We start from the raw sequence: 21,052 nt of genomic DNA, 5'->3' as shown, positions 1-21,052 counted from the left end.
TGGATCTGAAGGCAAACAAGGTAACCATCACACCTTCTGTTGTCCTCAGTGTTGTGGTGCCTTTAACGAGTGCTTGTGCTCTGAATTGTACACCAGGCTTCACATAAAAGGAAAACTTTTCCATGTACCCAGTTTCCTAAACCACCACACCAAACCATGCCACCCATTGCTCCTTGTTCCATCTTTTTACTCACTTGTCCACCAATCTTGATGCCAGTTTACTATATGTCCTTGCCTTATCCTTTCAACCATATAAGCACTCTCATCTCTCCCAGATCTTGACATTGGTTTCCCTCCTGGTTGTGCTATCTTCCCTCCTCTGTGGCTTTGCAATTTACAAACAACTCTTAAGGAAACACCTTTCCTGGCTTGATTCTTCCCTTAAGACCTAGATTTCCTTTCTTGTAGCCTAACCAGCGTCTGGCCTGGTCTGTGACAGGCTAAAAGGAAGAATCTAACCACTTAGACCCAAATTCCAAGACATAGCCCAGGAATGACAAGTGGAAGGGTTTGGAGGCATATGGCCCTCCCAATTCTTGGCCAACAAGCTAGTCAGTGAGAAAGACTCCCTCTAAGCAGAGAAGCTTAGCCCAGAAAGCCAGCTGGCAAATATTTAAGGGTGAGATTACTAGCTCTGTGGCACGCATCTCCCTGACTTAGTCCTAGGTGCTGTCTGCCACTGAAGGCACTGGCCAGACTCAAAGTCTATGCCTAACCTTTGTAGAGTTGCTGGGATTCCAATAGCAGGGTTAGCCAAATTTTTGATGTAGCAAATTTCAGGTGAAACAAAGTTGATCACCAACTGATTTCCTCTCTAACCAAGGGAAGGAATGGTCCTCGGGACAGGCCTGAAGCCTGGGCCTACTTAGAAACACTCTCTTAGAAACTGGCCTTTCCTTCATCTCATAGTCATCTACTCAGGCACGTGTATAGGGTTGTTTTGTACCACTTTCTTCTACTTGGAGAATAGATAGACACATAGCCAGAGTCTCCAGAGGAGCCAAAATAGTCAGTATGGAAGGGAGGCCAGGAGAGTATTAAAACAAATTAAAAAAACAATACAAACAAACAAAACCAACCCAAGAATGGCAAAGAGAATCCTCTTACTATATGGGTGGTATCATCCACAGCCAAGGCAGGCTACAGAATTTGTGGGGCCCAGTGCAAAACGAAAATGCAGGACCACTTGTTAAAAAATTATTAAGAATATCAAGATGGCAACAGGAGATCATTAAACCAAGTGCAGGGCCCTTCAGCACAGGGGCCTGTTCGACTGCACAGCCCACATGCCCATGAAGCTATCCTTGACTGCACCCCTACATTCCTGCAGGGAACACTGGGGACTTGGGAAACCACACCCTACTTCCAGGTGCTTGCTGCGGCACCTCTTGTTTTATGTAACATCTCCATGCATTTTTCTATCCTTTGCCATTAAAATCACTCAGAGTTATTGACCTCTCTGCATCAATCACATTCCCACCTCAATGTAACACGCTAACAGAGCATAAAAACCAGCAATCCCATTCACACAGTCAGGGGACTGCCAGTTCTAAAGTTTTATAAGGGTCCTGGAAGAAATGAAGGGCAGACAACTTTCCAGAATTTGGCAACACATTGCATCAAGCAAGAGAGAGAGGCTCTTTTAGGAACCATTCCACAGAATCTTAGCTCCTAAAGCAAGCTAAAGAATTTTGCACAAGTTCACTGGTCCCTGTAAAAGTTGGATGTATGGACCCCAACGATGACAACCTCACCAAACACTGCCCCCACCCCAACTCTCTCACCAATGTCTTCAGTGAGCCAATCGGCTCACCACCAGCATGTACCTGCTCACTGGTCTTGCTGAGACTCCAGTCCAGTCCACTCCTAGAGGTGATGAAAAGCTCAAGTAGCTAGTAGTAATCTTATTGAAAATTAATTTAGCATCAGAGATATGGGGAAGGAAGCTGTGACACTGCTTCTGAGAGCTACTATGAAAGCCACAGCTTATCATATATAATTAGAGTGACCATATAAATTCATCCTCCAAAACTGGGACCTTTTTAGGAGTGACACTTTTAGGATGCCAGGAAAGTAGGCATAATCCAGGGCTGGCACAGTGAGACATATGGTAATTGCCCAGTTTTCTACTAAACTCATGCAATAGTCACTGTTCCCTAGCTCATATTTATGTAGTTTACTTTTCTATCTAAATAATCTGCATATGTAATTCATATAACCTGTACTTTTAAAATATTACTCTACCTGTGCTTGACCATCTCTCTAACGTCTGAAGAAGCCATTTCGAGTCAGAATCTTAGCCAAATTCTAGCTGCTAACTCTTCTCTTTCCTTCCTCCTCAATAATAGACCTTACTAGAAATATCAATCAACTGGCTATAACTACATAAAATAAAGCTTCTCTACTCAGTAAAATTCCAACCTTCTCTTTCTGAATGTTTTGTTGTTCATGACAATGATGCCAGTTTCTTAAATCAATCACTTTTCAAAGAGCAATTTAAAAAGTAATGGGGGCCGGCCCCATGGCCAAGTGCTTAAGTTCTCGAGCTCTACTTCAGCGGCCCAGGGTTTCACCGGTTTGGATGCTGGGCACCGACATGGCACCGCTCATCAAGCCACGCTGAGGTGGCGTCCCACATAGCAGAGCCAGAAGGACCTACAACTGGAACATACAACTATAAACTGGGGGGCTTTGGGGAGAAGACAAGAAAAAAAAATAAAAAGAAGAAGATTGGCAGCAGATGTTAGCTCAGGTGCCAATCTTTAAAAAATGAATAAACAAATAATGATAAGACAAACTCACAGACAGAGAATCCAAAATTAATTCTTCAACCGTTACTAAGTCCAGGCCAAGATTTTCCGATAGAATTTCAAATATATATTTGTATAAAGGGTCAATTTTCAGTCTTCGGCTTTCCCTTGCATCTCTAAATCTTGCCTGAAGAAAGAAAACTACGTGTAAAAACTGTAATTATGAAGAAAAACCACCAATATATTTCATTTGCATTAAAGAGACACATATAAAAAACCTTATTATAAGCAAAACCTGTTTCTCCTTCAATGTTTCCTGTAGATTTGGAATGCCACTCATGCTGCGGCGAAATTTGGATGACCTACGAGAAGACTGAGAGAGCATTTCAGAAAGCACTGATTGGACCAATCGGGGTGCAGGCCTAGGTCGAACTCTATGTGGATCCGGCTCGTCATCGTCTGGAAGAATTATCTTTTCCTCAGAAGGAATGAGATTCAGATAATCGCTTGCAGAAGGCGAAGGACCTTCTTGGAAAGGATGGGCAGCATCTTCCGCAAAGGCTGCCTCTCCTGGAGGGGGCGGGGATTTTTCTTTCAAAGGAGGTGGAGCCTCATCTTGCAGATCCGGAGGGGCAATATCTTCTGAAGGAGGGGCTGTCTCTTCCGAAGAAGGAGGAGCTGCCTCTTCTGGAGCCCTTGGGCCAACTTGTTCAGCGCTCATGTTGTTCCCTCTTTCCTTCTGCAGAACACTTTAAACTTCAAAACCTAGGATTATAAAATGTTTTCTTTAAAATTGCACCGTAAGTTGAGTGTTATGCATTAACTTAATCCTCCCCTTGAAGCCAGACAGGTAGCAAAATCATTTTTTTCTTCTTTATTGTCTAAAGAAGCTAAGTTTACAGGGCTAGAGAGATTATTTTTTTTAAGGGGGATAGCACGCACACACAACCCTAGGGGCTTTTGCAAACTATAAGCGCTCCTCCTGATTACGATATGCCCCCAGAGGGCTGCGGCTCCACACACATCCCATCCCTGTCATAGGAACCACTGCAACTGGTGGGAGGGCACCTGTCTTCCGTATACAAGGGCTGAAAAATGATTGACAGCCACTGTAGTAGAAGACCCATTGGTGATCACCGCGGAGATGCTGACTTGTCCAAGAGACCAAGCAAAGAGCTACATGAACCGAAATGTTCCTTGCTTGGAGGAACTCTGTGATATAATACAATTCTCCAACCAGATACTCAACTGCCCATCCATCTACCTCATCTATATGAGCATAACCGAGAACTCTGCAAAAGCAGAAAATGTCCTCTTAGTAGCCATAATGAATATCCCAACTCCAAACAAAATTCATGCTAAAATGTGATTATGACTATTTATTGAAGCAATGGTATCATAGAAAGTATAAGTCTGACCTACCCAATCAGAGAAGCTCTAATTATAAGGGAGTGTGGGAGTTATCGTGAGTACATAACCAGGAAAATTAGGGGACACCAGTGGAATGGGAGAAAATGTCAGTTATGGAAAAAACCATATTATAGGGTAATAACCAAGCCTCCATTAAAAAAGAAGTTTTCAGGATATGGCTAAGAGTCAGAAACCAGAATAATAGTAAATACTTGAAGAAGAAAAGAATAAATTCCAAAGCACATAATTCAAAAGAAGAAGACAGAGAAAGAGGTTCTCTAGGGAGAAATTCTGAGGATACAGCAGCAGATCTGACCTAAGTAAGACGGTGCTTCTTATGGAGGGCCACCAGCAGCCTCCGTAAGACACAGAGACAGCCTATAACCTGTACCCCACAGCTGCCCTCACCAGGTTTTCCAAAGAACCCATAAATGGCTGAAATTGTTTTCTTTGATATCCTAAATTGGTCTACTCAAGAACAGAAATACCCAAACTAACCTATCTTTTAGCTGCCGGCTAATCTGTTTACACTCCTACCCTGAAGATGTGCAAATAGGAAACATTGTTCCCAAAATCTGCAGGGTTTTTTTGCTCACTCCTCTTTTATAAATCCTAGGTTTTGTCTTTGTTCCTTGGCCACAATTACTGTCTATCTTCTTCACACATAAGTAAATATGCTTGGAAAATAAATAATTACACATCCTTGAGTTATTATTGGATACAACAAAAATCTACGATACCCAGGAGTTGTGTGTGCATTACATTCTCACACTTGAAATTGGCCTAGAGGAGTTGGTCATGCGATCTATAATAACTCAAGAACAAGTATAATGATACATATTAGTGAAGTCATATCAACTGACTATCACTCTGCTCAGATTTATGCTTTTGAATTCTGCAAAACAATGCACTTTACTCAGTAAGAGAATCATGCCTTCTCTCAAAGGATATTGATAGGCATGGTCGTCTGGTTTCTGAAACCAAAGTAAAATTTACTTTAATTTCAATATAATGGTAAAACACATGTACTGATTGAGCTCAGCAGGACTGGAGAGTTTCTCTGTAGGCAACCAGTGCTCTTTCTAGAGCCACACAGTTATCTGAGCCACTACAGAGCCACTATTATTTAAGCCATCAAAGAAAAGTGAAAATTGAATCATGATATTTTGTTTAAGAAATCAGGGAAGTATGCAATAATTCTTAATGAGTTTTCCCTCTAAAAATGGCTACTATTTTTAAAGTGTTGGCACAGATTAAATTTTCATAAAATGTTATTATCCAACACAATTCATTCCCTGAGGATTCCAGATAGTTGAGATTCACGGCACATAATTTCAGAAGTAGAAAAAACCCTTATAAATCACCTAGTTCAACTCTCCCTTATTGATACTGAAGTCAGGATTCAGATAAGTTACAGGTCTTACCCAATCATACAGCCAAGAATGATCTCTTTAAACTTCAGATCATACCAGATCACTGCCCTATACAGGCCTCCGCTGGGTGCCAAATACAAATTCTTGAGTCCTCCAGGGCTTCCCTGACTCGGTTCCAACCTCTCTCTCCAGTTTCTTCTATTGCCTTTGCAGTCTGTGCTGTCTGAAGTCAAAACAACTTTTGTATTTCCTGAAACAAGCACTGTTCTCTCACCTCTAGGCATTGGCAAGGAGCACACAGCCTAATGAGGGAGGCAAACATACTGACAAACACTTACAGTTTCATTGGAACCAGCCAAAGTGTGCACAAGAATCTGCGGTATCAGAGGAGAAAGCCTGGGAGGGAAATCCCTAAGGAGGAGCTGTCATTTAAGATAAGCCTTGGGAGGATACATACAACTTCCATGGAGAAGACTGGGCAAGTAATACTAACTGCCAACAATTAAATGCCAGATTCTGTGCTTGGTGATATATATAACTGTGCTTGATTTAAAAAAAAAAAAAAATATATATATATATATATATATATATACACACACACACACACAGAGAATAGAAATAACATTATATTAGTATTCAATATATTTAATATTCAATACATTTAATATTCAACATATATGTATTCAACATATATATATTGAGCATTTTTTATAACACTAATAAACCTAATTAATTTCAGTCTTTCAACCTCTATGTTCTGTTAAGATGATAAGTTTCATTTCTTTTAAAATAAATGGTCAGTTGGAGGACTCATACTCACCAATTTCAAAACTTACTACAGGCTACAGTAATCAAAACAATGTGGGACTGGCATAAGGACAGACATATAGACCAATGAAATAGATTAGAGAGGCTAGAAATAATTCATACATTTACGGTCAATTGATTTTTCACAAGAGTGCCGAGATAGTTCAACTGGGAAATAACAGTCTTTTCAACAGATGGTACTGGGACAACTGGAAAAACATGTGGATACACCTGTAAGAGAATGAATTTGGATCTCTATCTCACACCATATAAAAAAATTAATTCAAAATGGATCAAAGACCTAAATTTAAGAGCAATAATTATAAAACTTTTAGAAGGAAACACAGGTGAAAATCTTCGTGACTTTGGATTAGGCAGAGTTGTCCAAATCTTGGATTAGGGAATGATTTTTTGGATATGACACATAAAGCCACAAGCAACGAAAGAAAAAAAATTAATAAACTTAGTCAAAATTAAAAACTTTTATGCACCAAAGACATTATCAAAAAGTGAAAAGACAGGAGCTGGCCCAGTGGCATAGCAGTTAAGTTCCCATGCTCTGCTTCGGCAGCCTGGGGTTCACAGGTTCGGATCCCGGGCACGGACCTACACACCACTCATCAAGCCATGCTGTGGTGGCATCCCACATACAAAAAAAATAGAGGAATAGGGGCTGGCCCCGTGGCCGAGTGGTTAAGTTTGCCCACTCCGCTGCAGGCGGCCCAGTGTTTCGTTGGTTCGAATCCTGGGCGCAGACATGGCACTGCTCATCAAACCACGCTGAGGCAGCGTCCCACATGCCACAACTAGAAGAATCCACAATGAAGAATATACAACTATGTACCGGGGGTGTTGGGGAGAAAAAGGAAATAATAAAATCTTTAAAAAAAAAAAATAGAGGAATATTGTTATGGAAGTTAGCTTAGGGACAATCTTCCTCAAATAAAAAGAGGCAGACTGATAACAGATGTTAGCTCAGAGCCAATCTTCCTCAAAAAGAAAAAGAAAGAAAAGAAAGACAAATAACTCAATATAAAATGGGCAATTTAAAAATGGGCAAAGAATCAAAGTAGATATTTCCAAAAGAAGATATACAAATGACCAACAAGTGCATGAAAAGATATTCAACATCATTAGCCCTTAGGGAAATGCAAATCAAAACCACAACAAGATAGCACTTTACACCCAATAGGATGGCTATAATTTTTTTTTAAAAAGACAATAAAAACTGTTGGCAAGGATGCAGAGAAATTTAAATCTTGCTGGCAGGAATGTAAAACAGTGCAGCCTCTGTGGGAAAGGGTCTAGCAGTTTCTCAAAAAGCTAAACACAGAATTATCATAAGATCCAATAATTTCACTCCTAGGTGGAATTCTAGTAGCCATTCCACCCAAGAGAATTGATAACATATGTTCACACAAAAATTTGTACACAAATGTTCATGGTAGCATTATCTACAATAGCCATAAAGTGGAAACAACCTAAATGTCCAAATAGGTGATGAACACATAAACAAAATGTGGTATATCCATAAAATGGAATATTTTTCAATCACAAGAAGGAATGAAGGACTGTCACATGCTACAACGTGGATGAACCTTGAAAACATCACACTAAGTGAAAGAAGTCAAACACAAAAGGTTACGTTTTTTTTTTAGGAAGACTGGCCCTGAGCTAACATCCGTACCCATCTTCCTCTACTTTATATGTGGGATGCCTGCCACAGCATGGCTTGACAAGCAGTGCCATGTCTGCACCTGGGATCCGAACCGGCGGAACCTGGGCCGCCGAAGCGAAATATGTGAATTTAACCGCTGCGCCACAGGGCCGGCCCCCAAAAGGCTACGTATTGTATGAATCTATTTATATAAACGGGTCAGAAAGGCAAATCCATAGAGACAGAAAGTAGATCAGTGGTTGCCAGGGGATGAGGGGAAGAATTGAGCCTAACTGCTCATAGGCACGGGTTTCTTTTCTGGGTGATGGAAATGTTCTGGAATTGGATAGTGGTTATGGTTGCACAACACAGTGAACACAATAAAAACTACTGAAGTGTACGCTTTAATTAACAGGGTGAATTTTATGTTATGTGAAGTAGATCTCAATTTTAAAATGTTACTTAAAAAAAAGAAAAGAAAAACATGATAAACACTGACTGAGGAAATGACCAATTTACTGACAGTCTATCAGGAGGGTTTTGTTTGGAAAACTTCCCCTCAAATCTACCGAGGGAAAAAAAAGCATTTTGAAACTAAAGAAGAGAGAAAGATTAAAAAACAAAAAAGATACAATCAGTTTAGGCATTGAGGAGCTGTTAACCATGTTAAACATCTGTAGGCCTCAGTTTCCCCCTTTGCTCAAATCGCTATTTGTAATCTTGCAAAGAAAGGATATTAAAAGCTAAAAATGCTTAAGTTAGCTCTGAATATCACCAGGTAGGTTAAACAATGTCTATGGTTACTAAGGTCAGGCTGAATCCATAGGCTCAGAGAAGGGAAACTGAAAGCAAGTAAAAAGGAAAGGGAAAAAGAAAAGAAAGAAGGAAAGCTGGAAAGCAGACAGTAGAATGAGAAGAAAAAAATGAAGGCTTCTCCCTCTATCTCTGTGCCACAGCCATGGCCGCCATATTACGTGCCCAGGGCTATGAGATTCACCCTGGGAGACAGAAGGCAAGGCAAGACTCCAGTCCTCGAGAATGCACAATCTTATTAGGGAGATAAGTAATCCTCACAAATCAATCAAGAGTGTAAAACTGTGGAGTTCCACTGGAAAAAGAGTTCAGAGAAGGAAGAAGTTAGTGTGGACAAAATAGACAAGAGGATTTTGTGGAGGGTTTGGACATAAGATGGCCTTGAAGGACAAGTGCAATTCACAAACAAGCAGAGGGAAGAAATCTAGAGATAGAAGTAAAGAGGAAAAGCCACGAAGAGGTCAAAAAGGGGAGAATTTAGTTGGGAAAAATAAGTTTAGAATTATGCCCTATCCTATTTGTTCTTCCAAAAGGTCACAAAAAGCAAGGATTCAGAATCAGTTGAAATCAACAAATGATAAAATGCGGTTTTATACAAGCACAGATTCTTAATGTTAACATGTTAGGGAGTAGATTCAGGTCTACTCGATGCTTTTGGGCCAGCACTCCTAGGTAGTTTCCAAAAATCTCTGAATCAAGAATTTACCAAATTTATAATAAAATGCACTGAAAGAAGTCACTGTGAATTACTCTGCTCATATGGTAATCTAATAAACATAAGCGATAGCCTTAATTCAGGTAAACATATTTAAATATATACAACTTTCTACTCTATGTGTGTCTTGTTACCTCACATTCCTTGAGATTTACATAAAGCTGTTTAAGGAAAAAAACCTGCATTTAACTTCAGAAGTTGATTAGAATACTCCTCACAGAATACACGTTCTATGTAAAGAGTTCCAATTGTGCTCATCAATTGAGCGCTGACTTACATAGATTTCAAGCTAAGGACAGGACAGGCTCTTATTTTGGGAACATAGTCTTTAGGGTTAGCAGTCTGTCAACACCAAATATAGGAAACTGATACCCAGGAATTAATCACTATCCTGGTTGAGAAACAAATCCATTCTAAATAGTTTGTTATGGTTTAAAAATTTTTAAATGAATCATACAGCTACGACTCTCTAAATAAATAGATAACCACTGCCATTTTGGGCACTGGGAGATTTTGCTTGGGGGCAGTTGTAGAATTCTTCCTCTAACAAAATAATTTGAGATACATTTTTTACATAGTTTTCAAATCTCAAATCGTCCTTGGTATGTAATGAAGTCTAAATATTAAAATATCAGCTACCACTTCCAAAGAGTGAAGCAACTGTTTAATTTTAAGTTAGAAAATGTCTCCAACTACTTTATACAGAGAAATTCCTAAAAACTGCAGCAACACTTTGAATAGATGACATAGTTGAAATGGAACGATCTTAGCAAATACAGATGAACTTACTATAGACACACATTCTATAAGTGTGTGTGCATGTGTGTGTACATACACACAAGCTTGGTTGTTCACTGCAACATGCTTGTGACAGCAAACACAAGCAAGAAAACAAACACACTCCCTGGAAACAATCAAAGTATCCCCTAATAAAGGACCCATTAATCGTACTGTAGTACCCTGTCCAATAAAATTTTAATGCAGATATTAGCAATAAAAAGAATGAGGTAGAGCTATATATACAGCTATAAAAATATTTGCAAGACATTGTTACATGGAAAGAAAAAAAGCAAGCTAACAACACTGCATGATGAGACCAAGTGCATAAATTTTTTAAAGTGTGTATATGCATATATATGGTATTTCATCTATTCTAAGATGCACACTTTAAAAAGGTTTAATTGGTAGCATGTTTTCTATCATATTTTTTCTTTAAGCAATTACATATATTACGCAATTTGCATTTATGTAATTATATAAAATTACAATCAGTAATAGATTTGGTAAAATACACTGAAAGCTTTCTAGGGAAGATACACAATAAATTATTAACAATGATCACCTTGAGTGAGAAAGCCTGAGGGAGGGAAGTAGAGGAAGAACTGTATTTTTCTTTTCTTTTTTGTTTTTTTTTTTAAGGAAGATTAGCCCTGAGCTAACACCTGCCAATCTTCCTCTTTTTGCTGAGGAAGACTGGCCCTGAGCTAACATCCATGCCCATCTTCCTCCACTTTATATGTGGGAAGCCTACCACAGCATGGTGTGCCAAGCAGTGCCATGTCCGCACCCGGGATCCAAATCAGTGAACCCCGGGTCGCTGAAGCAGAATGTGCGCACTTAACTGCTATGCCATCAGGCCAGCCCCAGAACTGTACTTTTCAATTTTATAACTTTCCGTATGGTCCTTTAAAAAATATAATCATGTGCATATTTTACATGTATTTTATGTGTGTATATCATATACAATAACATACAATATGTGTTTATATATATTCTTTTGCTGAGGAAGATTCGTCCTGAGCTAACACCTGTTGCAAATCTTCCTCTTTTTCGCTTGAGGAAGATTCACCCTGAGCTAACATCTGTGCTAATCTTCCTCTATTTTGTGTGTGGGTTGCCGCCATAGCATGGCTGCCAAACAGTGGTATAGGTCCACCCAGGGGATCCCAACCTGCGCCACCAGAAACTGAGCTTGCCGAACTTAACCACTATGCCACCACCAGCCCTGTATGTTTATATTTTTTTCCCCTATATATCTTAGGACTTAAAATTTAGAACCTAGGGGACCTGGGGTTTGCAGGTTTTGATCCCGGGCATGGACCTACATACCACTCAACAAGCCACGCTGTGGTGGTGTCCCGCCTACAAAATAGAGGAAGACTGGTGTAGACGTTAGCTCAGGGCCAATCTTCCTCAGCAAAAAAAAAAAAAAAAGGACTCTAAAATTCTCTAAGAATTGTAGGATTTCACAAGATTACTTCTGCAATGAAAGAGGCAGGTTCTTACTCCAAGTATTCACAGTTTGCTAGCCATAAGAGCACAAGAGTGAATGCAGGATAAACACTCGTTCATCTTCTCCCTCCCGTCCTCCCATCTCCTCCACAAAGGACTTTCTGCTACATGCAATCATTCTAAATTCTCACCACCCCTTCTCCTAAAGCTCAATTTTGGAGGTTCATTGGACCTCCACAAAGCATTCCTAGTCATTTTCAGGCGTAATAGGATGTTGGACTCCTCCACATGTAGAATACTGAAGTAAGTGAGCAAGTTGCACCCCTGCATTTTAAGTGCAAAGCCACTTCAACCAAACTCCTTTCCCTTGTGCCCATTCCTGTAACCCTATCCCTTCCTGCATTAGTACACCAGTGATTATTGAGGGGCTTCTGCTGGCTTGGCTGCTCTGGCTAAAAATAAAACTAAGGAGCCCCTCCAAAGCAAAACACACAAATTGGGGACACAGACCGGGAAACACACACACAGGGTGGTCAACGTCAAGAAAAGGTGAATTAACAAAGGGCTGAGAGAGACTGGCAGGAAAAGAAACTTCTGGAAAAAAATTGACACAGAAGATGACATTTGAGTTGGGTCTGAAAAGAGCAGTCCCGAGAGGATGGGGGAGGGGAGTATTCTAGGCAGAAGGTGGGGTTAGTGGGGTGCAAAAGCAAGAAGGCTGGGAAAGGCACAACTTGCTGGGGAAACATGGGTAATTCAGTGATGAAACTTTCGGGGTGTAGGGAAGTGAGGAGGGGAGAGGGGCGGAAAATAAGCCTGGAGGGATGGGTATTTGGTCTCTTTTAGTTTTGAATTCTTAGAAGAGGGAGTGCGGTGTGAAGTCACTTCGAGGTCCCCCCAAAGAGCCTGGGATTTACAAAGGGCAGTCACTTAGCTGGGGGTTTGCAGCAGGATGCTAACTGGGCTGGTTGGAAGGTTGGTTGGGGGCTCGGACCTAATTTTAGCAAAGACTCTACTCCCCCAAAAGGGAGGAAGGCAGGCCAGGCCTCCGCGGGCCAGGGACCCCGCCGAGGAGGGCTCCGTGCGGGAGCCCCGCAGTAGCGCTCCGAGCCGGCCCCGCCCGCGCCCCGCCGCCCCGCCGCCCTCCGCTCACCCAGGCCGCCGGGAGCGCCGCGCTGCCCCGGAGCTGTGCCCGGCTCCGCGGCCACCGAGGCTGGACCGTTGGGAGTCCGAGACCCGTTCGGTCCCGGGCGCCCCGCGCGGGCTCCGCAGGGCGCTGCTGCCCGCGGGCTGCGAGATGCTGGCTGGAGGGGCGCGGGCTCCCCGAGCCTCCTGCTCCCGCCCCCTTCCCCTCGCCCCCAGTCCCGCGCACTTAGGCGTGGGGACACTCACGCCAACAGCCGGAGAAGTGAAACATTGTTTAGGGGCCTCCGGGCCGCTGAAGGAGATGGAAATTTTGGGGAGTGGGAGATGGGAGGATTCCAAGATATGCTTTGAGGGGATTGGCATGGAAATGCGTAAATATATAAAGTAACGTTTTCTGTGACCTTTACATTTTCTGAAGTTACTCAATGTTTCGCTGGAGAACATTAAATGTTTTATGCTGAAGTCGTTTGCTTGGAAACCTATGACTTAAAATAGAGAATAGACTTGAAATCAGCAAATCCAAAAGTCCCATGCACCCCTATGTTCATCACAGCATTATTTACAATAGCTGAGACGTGCGTGGAAGCAACCTAAGTGCCCATCAACTGGTGATTGGATAAAGAAGATACCGTGTATATATATATATATATATATATATATATATACACACAATAGAATACTACTCAGCCATCAAAAAGAATAAAATTGTCCCAGTCACAAGAACATAGATGGACTTGAGAGTATTATGTTAAGTGAAATAAGCCAGATAGAGAAAGATGAACTCTGTATGACTCCACTCATAGGTGGAAGTTAAACATATAGACAAAGAGAACTAATTGGTGGTTACCAGGGGAAAGGGGGGTTGGGGGGAGGGCACAAAGGGTGAAGTGGTGCACCTACAACATGACTAACAATAATGTACAACTGAAATTTCACAAGGTTGTAAACTATCAATAATCTTAAGAAAAAGTTAAAAAAATATAGAGAGAGAATAGAAAGGTTCTGAAGACAAAGTGACTTCTTTTCAAAGCCCATCCCCTCCTCTTTCCAGTACCTTTCTGCTTTTCCTGTAACTCCCTGACGTGGTGTGAGTTGTCCATTTTAATCGGTGCTAAAGTCAACCTCTAAATGTACAGCAGATCGATCTAAAATGAGGACTGGAAGATCTGCCAACTGAAACATAATCAAGAATGAATATAAAAATTACAAGCAGGGCCCGGCCGGGCGGCCGAGTGGTTAAAAGTTCCCCGTGCTCTGCTTTGGTGGCCTGGGGTTCTCAGGTTCAGATCCGGCGCCGACATACTCCACTCACCAGCCATGCCGTGCAGGCATTCCTCATACAAAGTGGGGGAAGATTGGCACGGTGTTAGCTCAGGGAGAATCTTCCTCAAGCAAAAAGAGGAAGATTGTCAATGGATATTAGGTCAGGGTGAATCTTCCTTACCAAAAAAAAAAAGAAAGAAAAGAAATACCATGCAGCAATTATACAACATGAGGTTACGGGGTAAGGCAGTCCCTGAGGGCCCACTGGCCCTTGCACAACTTGCTGAGTATGCCAAACTGCAAGACCTATCTGTCCTCTGACACTGAGCTTTATCCTCAGCTGGTATGTAGGCAATTACATAGGTCACAGCAACCACAGCGTGACTAAGGAGCAACTGCTAGCTTCCCAGGGAAGGGGGACTCCTTGTTTACTGCTTGCCACAGAAGATGCTGAGATCTTGGCCCTGGGTTCCTCAGCTGCCTCACAACCCACCGTCAGCATCTGGGCCCACACCGTTGCCCAGTGAGGCTTGTGGGCAGAACTGGCCTCCCATGTGATACTCCTGGTGTTTGTTAGGCTGTGAGTAATAAAACGTCTTTCTCTGATCCATTTTTGTCTCACCTTCTGTTTTTGACACGGCAGGTTTAATCCTTGTCATCTTCCCAGTCAGAGGTGCATCTGTATATTCTGATGTAATAAGAAACAGAATATAGAATGTCATATCCTTTAAAGAGCCTTAAATACATCCATATGCCTTAACCTACGAATTCTTATTTTGAAAATATATTCTAAAGAAATAATTCTAAATATGGACAACTTTCATTCTAAAGATTAGGTTTGCAGCACCGTGATTCATGCAATAGTTTCATTAACTCTGGCAGAAAACTAGGTTCATGGAATACTGCCAAATGATAGTGTCAACTGAAATAAAGAGTCTGGGTGAAGGTTAATTAAAAGAGTCTATCTGATAATCAAGATGAGGAATTCAAATCTCGGGAAACAGTCCAACAGAACATTCTGAGGAACTTCTCCAAGGTGTGTGAGTTTAAGTGCAGCTTATGTCTCTTTTACAAAAGAGTGTACATGCAGGGAAAAGGAAAAAAACTTACAACTAGATTCATATATGTCAAAAAAGGGATAGGGTACATCTGGTTTTTCTCTAGACTATACATTAAAGGTAACATAAACAAGAATTCCTTGGTTATACATCAAACAAGTTTAGAGATGCTGATGTTATCTGTGTGTGGAGGGAGGCAAGGACCAGGGTCATTAATTATTCCCTTGCCTCCAAGAAATGCAGCAGTGGACGTAGGAGCTGGAGACCCTTTATCTTTTCCTATTGCTGATTTCTCCAGCTGGTGTCTTCAGTCATGAGATATGGGGCTGCAAGGTCGTTTCCACACATGCTGAAGATGGCCTGCACGCTGCTTCACAGGGCGGCATGGATTTCTTTTGTACTCACTTAAAACCTAAGCGGTTTGCTTGCTAGATTCGCCTGTTAGACCAGGGAGAGGGGTCCCAAAAATCTGTCCACAATAGCACTCCCAAGGATGCCTGAGATATGAGGAAAGTACACCTCCCATAGAGTTCTCTTGAGACCTAAGAGAAAGAAAACATCATGTAGTATGTGATATATATAAAACATTAAGTGGTTAGATTGCTCGAGACCCTGAGAAATGAATATGTCTGAAAACACGATGAGAGAATGTGCATAAAAACACTTAGCACAGTCGTACATGGTAATGGCTTAATCAGTGCTAGCTGTTATTAGTAGTAGTGTTAGTACCAGTCTATGAAGTAAAGATAAAAAAAAAAACTGAAGTAGTAGCTGGGAGACCTGAGTCTTAGTCCTGGGACTGCTCATTAACTCAACTAATTAGCTCTGAAACTCAGACTGTGAAACTGCTCTAGTCCTGAGTGTCCTCATTTGTAAAATAAAATGCAGGAGATGAGATGAGATCTAAGTTCCCTTCCTGGTCCAAAAATCTATACCTCCATAATGAGTTTGGTTTCAAGCCTCATCAACTGATAGAAAGATGATACTATCGGCAAAAATTAAAATGCCAAGACCACCAACTGGAAATGTCTCGATGTTGTAGGGAATATGTAATTAAAGTACACAGATTCTCAATATTCCTTATGTTATAATTGTATAGCATAGCCACATGATCATATTATCACACAACAATTTAAGTGGCCAGCCATTCAAGTAAAATATGGATAAATATTGAATAACTATCCACAGTTCATTCTCTTGAGCCTTTCTTCCAGGATTATTGGTTTATGGTTGAAACAGCACATTAATACATTGTTGAACTGTCCACTCTATTTGCTAAAAAAAGAAAAAGACTGCCAATGCAAAAATCTAAAACGCCTGACAACAGGAACCTGAGCAACTAATAAAATGGTTCATTAAGGAAAATTAACTTACCCATAAAAATGTTTTAAACACACCCTGAGTAGATTTCCTAATCTTAATTTTACTAACAAAAAGGAAAAAACATATATATGCCTCTTGTAGTAGGTTGAATAGTGTCCCCCCAAAATATGTCCGAGTCTTAACTTCCGGTACCTGTGAACGTGACCTTATTTGGAAATAGGGTCTTGCAGATGTAGGTCAGGATCTCAGAATGAGATCATCCTGGATCTACAGTGGGCCCTCAGTCCTCTGACTGGTGACCTTAGAAGAGAGAGGGGAGAGAGATTCCAGACACAGGGAAGAAGGCCGTGTGAAGACCAAGCCAGAGATGGGAGTGATGCTGCCACCAACCCAGGAACACTGGAGCCACCCAAAGCTGGAAGAGGCAAGGAAGGATTCTCCCTGTGGACAGATTTTTGGGGACCCCTCACCCTGGTCTAACAGGAGCCTAGCAAGCAAACTGCGTACATAGAAATCCACGCTGTCCTGTGAAGCAGCCGGGCAGGCCATCTTCAGCCTGTGTCACAATGACCTTGCATTGCCACACCTCACGACCAGCTGGAGAAATCAGCAACAGGAAAAGATAAAGGGTCTCCAGCTCCTACGTCCATACTGCATTTCTTGGAGATTAATGAGCAAAGTAGCAGCTCTGGTCCTTCCCTCCCTCCACACATAGATAACATCAACACTCCAAGCCTTGTTTGATGTATAACCGAAAAGCTCTTGTTTATGTTATCTTTGAAATGTATGGATATTAGATATGTAAACACTTCCACTGCACACACACTGCTTTGTTACAAAGTCTAAAAGCTGCTCTCAGATCTGCAGACCTCAGAGCAGTTCCTCAGAATACTCTGTTGGACTGTTTCCTGGGATTCAAATTCCTCACCTTGATTATCAAATAGACTCCTTTAATCAACCTTTCCCCAGACTCTTTATTTGAGTTGACATCCCCCAGAGCCTTTGGAGGGAGCATAGCCCTGCAGACACCTTGATTTCACACTGTTAGCCTCCAGAATTGTGAGAGAATACATTTCTGTTGTTTGAAGCCACCAAGTTTCTGGTTATTTGTTACATCAGCTCTAGGAAACGAATGTCCCTTCTACCAAAAAAGAAACACTTGTAAACTCTATTTGGAATTTGCGTCTTTCTCAAATAGTCACCATTCTAAACTACTCCTTCCTCTCCATTGCTGTCTTCCCTTTTGTTTCTATGTGTGGTGTTTATTACTTTAAAGCTTTAAAAAAATACATTATACAACATTTGATATACAGAGAAGTATAACGAATAATATAACAATTATCCATTTACTCAACACCCAGCTTATGTTATGAAACAATGTCAAAACATTCAAATCCCAGTCTATGCCTCTCTTGTTGCTTCCTCCACCACCCCTTAGTGGAAATCATGTTCCTGAATTTGAAGTTGTTTATTCCCAGGCACTTCCTAATCCCATTGCTAGATGTGTATTTAGCTCTAAGCAACACATTATATTGTTGCACAGTTTAAAATGTGCAAAAATGGTATTGTGCCATATGGATCCTTTGGCAACTTTCAATTCTTCCATTTCTATTTGTGAGATTTATCCATGTTGGAATATGTTCTTCTGATTCGTTCATTTTCGCTTATGTATAGTATTCCGCCTTATGAAAAAAACACAATTTATTTTCTTGCTGTTGGACATTTAGGCTTTGTTAATTTTTTTTCCTATCCAAACAATGTTTCTTAGAGTATAGGCACAATAATCCCCTAGAATATATATTTGGCAGTGGATCCTGGGATATACTATCTTGAACTTCACTGGATACTGTCAAATTACTTTCCAAAGTGTTTACAACAATTTAGGTTTATACCAGCAAATGTATGTGCATTTCAGCTGTTCCACATCCACACCAACGCTTATACTGACAGACTTTTAATTTTTAAATTAATCTGAAGGGCATGAAAGGAACCTCATTTTTATATTAAATTGCATTTCCTTGTTTACCAGTGAATTGGAGGATTTTTTCATATGGTTATTAGGTATTTGTGTTTCCTCTTTTGCAAACTGCCTGTTTTTCTCTTTTGTCATTTTTTTCTTTTGAGTTATCTTTTTCTCATTGATTTGTAAGAGTTTTTACATATTGTGGATACTGATTCTTTGCTGGCTATATGTGTTGCCCATACCTTCTCCCACTCTGTGGTTTGTCTTTTAATTGTTTATAGTGTGTTTTAGTTAAGATATTTTTTTCTTTTCTATTTTGTACTCTCACATCTCATTAAGAAATTCCTACCACGAATTCATAAAGACCTTCTCTAATATTTTACTAATATTTTATTATTCATGTTTTTAAGTTTTGCCTTTTCACATTTATATCTTTAATGTACTTGGACTTGTTTTTCTTTATGGCACGAAATAGAGAAATCTACTTTTTTTTTTCATATAGATAAACTATGGTATCCTAGCACCATTCATTGAAAAATTCATCATGTCCCCACTGATCTGCAGCACTAGCTCTCATTTATATCAAGATTTCGTGTGTGAGTGTGTGTGTGTGTTTGTTGTGTATTACTGCACAACAAATTACCCCAAAACTTAGCAGCTAAAAACAATAAACATTTATTATTTCATAGTGTCTGTGGGCTAGGAAGTTGGGAATGGTGTAGCTCGGTAGTTCTGGTTCAAGGTTTCTCACAAGGTCAAAATCAACCGGTCAACCAGGGCAGCAGTCATCTCAAAGCTCTACCGGAAGAGGACTCACTTCCAAGCTTACTCACATGGCTGTTGGCAGGCCTCAGGTCCTCACTGGCTGCTGATGAGAGACATCAGTTCCTTGCCATGTGAGGCTCTCCATAGCGTTGCTCACAACATGACAGCTTTCTTACCCTCTGAGTGAGAGACTGGAGAAAAAGAAAGTGAGAGAGTGCTCCCAAGACAAGAATCACAGTCTTTATTTAATCTAATCTCGGAAGTGACATCCCATCACTTCTGCCATATTCTGTTCCTTAGAAGTGAGTCACTAAATCCATCCTCAAGGAGAGGAGATAACACAAGAGCCTGAATACCAGGAGGTGGGGATCACTGAGACCATCTTAGAGCTGCCTGCCACACTTTCCAATTATCCGTCTATACCAGTGCCATTACCACCCTGTCTTACTTTATACTAAGGCTTGTTATCTGGAAGGGTAGTTTCCCCTACTTATTTATTCTTCAAATGTGTCTTGCCTATTTGGGGCTCTAAACATAGAATCTAGAATCAGTTTATTCAGTTCAATGAAAAACCTTTTAGGATTTTTATTGGAATTGCATTACATTAATGGGTTAATTTGTAAGTGAATCACTATTTCATGCTATGGAATCTTCTATCCATTTGCATGGCTTATCTCTCACATAGTCTGGGAAGTTCACCAGAGGCGTTAGAGAAAAAACTGTTTGGAATGTCTTTTCAATAAAATATCTCAGACAGATTTCTTTTGTCTGGGCTTCCTAGGCAAATATTGAGTGGTAATGCAGAGTGTATGGAAGGTCTGTATATTGCCTCAACTCCTGGGTCTAGGAGCTTTAAGACCTATCTCCGTGTCGAAGTTCTGTAGTTCTAGTACATTGAGTTTTGATGAAATTTGGTATAATAAGTTAGTACCAGGTATGCACAAAATTTCTGTTGAAATTCTTATCCTGCCCACCTTTTTGCAGTGGATATCAATGGTTCAGTTTACTTAGCAACTCTCTTTTCTTAAAAGAACAGCATCCTTCTTCTTTTGTGGAACTTCTTCACCTCCCACTCCAACCAAGTGGTTCTAATCCAGGCTGCCAATCACAGTGACCTGGCCGCAGGAGTAAGCACAGGTCCTAGCCTAGGCCAATCCTAGCTCCTCCCTGGATTTTACCAAATTGAAATTCAGGGAAGAGGTTCACTCCCTCTCTGGTGAGAGGCTGAGAGGTTGAGAGCTCCAAGTTTCTAGACCAAGTATGTCTGACAAAATGAAGCTGAGATGAAGAAATAAGCTGAGATGAGAGATGGAGACATCTTGGTGGTGGCCAGGTGTGTGGTGCTACATGCCCAGTGCCACATGCATCCCTGGCCTGCTTCAGTTTGATTGGATGAGCCATTAAACTCTCATTTTGCCCAAGCCCAATCCCTTGGAACCAAAATTCCTGACACCCATGTAACTTCTTGCTAATTTACATAAGCCCTCCTATTCACGTAAAAACTCTGTCAAATCTCATTCCTCATTCATTAACATTAAGTCCTTTTAAAATTATGGGTACACCAATCATGATCATTTAGTCTTTTTATAACAGGAAGCATTTTTGAGCATCTACTATGTGCCAGTAATCAAAGAACACAGTGATGACTAAGTCTTACAATGAACACAATTAAAATACGTGCCTTAGTAAAACACACTGCAAGCTGTAGCGGAGGAAGACATTTCCTCTACCCACTCTGGGTTCTTCTGGCCAGAGAACGAATTAAATTCACATGAGA

General features: G+C 40.9%; 1 protein-coding gene across 1 annotated transcript in view; it reads right to left on the bottom strand.

Moving 5' to 3' along the window:
• DNAH8 (dynein axonemal heavy chain 8) overlaps nt 1-13,048 on the bottom strand; it is a 283,834-nt gene extending 270,786 nt beyond the window's left edge. Inside the window, exons 1-3 of the mRNA XM_070245526.1 lie at nt 12,911-13,048; nt 3,046-3,515; nt 2,803-2,937 (exon numbers count right to left, since the gene is read on the bottom strand). Of these exons, the coding sequence (XP_070101627.1) occupies nt 2,803-2,937; nt 3,046-3,471 (561 nt within the window). The 5' untranslated portion in view covers nt 3,472-3,515; nt 12,911-13,048. The remainder of the gene's footprint in view (nt 1-2,802; nt 2,938-3,045; nt 3,516-12,910) is intronic.
• Between the last annotated feature and the right edge of the window lie 8,004 nt (nt 13,049-21,052).

Source organism: Equus caballus, chromosome 20 (assembly GCF_041296265.1).
Source record: "Equus caballus isolate H_3958 breed thoroughbred chromosome 20, TB-T2T, whole genome shotgun sequence".
Classification (NCBI taxonomy): Eukaryota; Metazoa; Chordata; class Mammalia; order Perissodactyla; family Equidae; genus Equus; species Equus caballus.
Note: the sequence above shows the minus strand (reverse complement) of the source record. Positions and strands in the feature narration are given on the sequence as shown.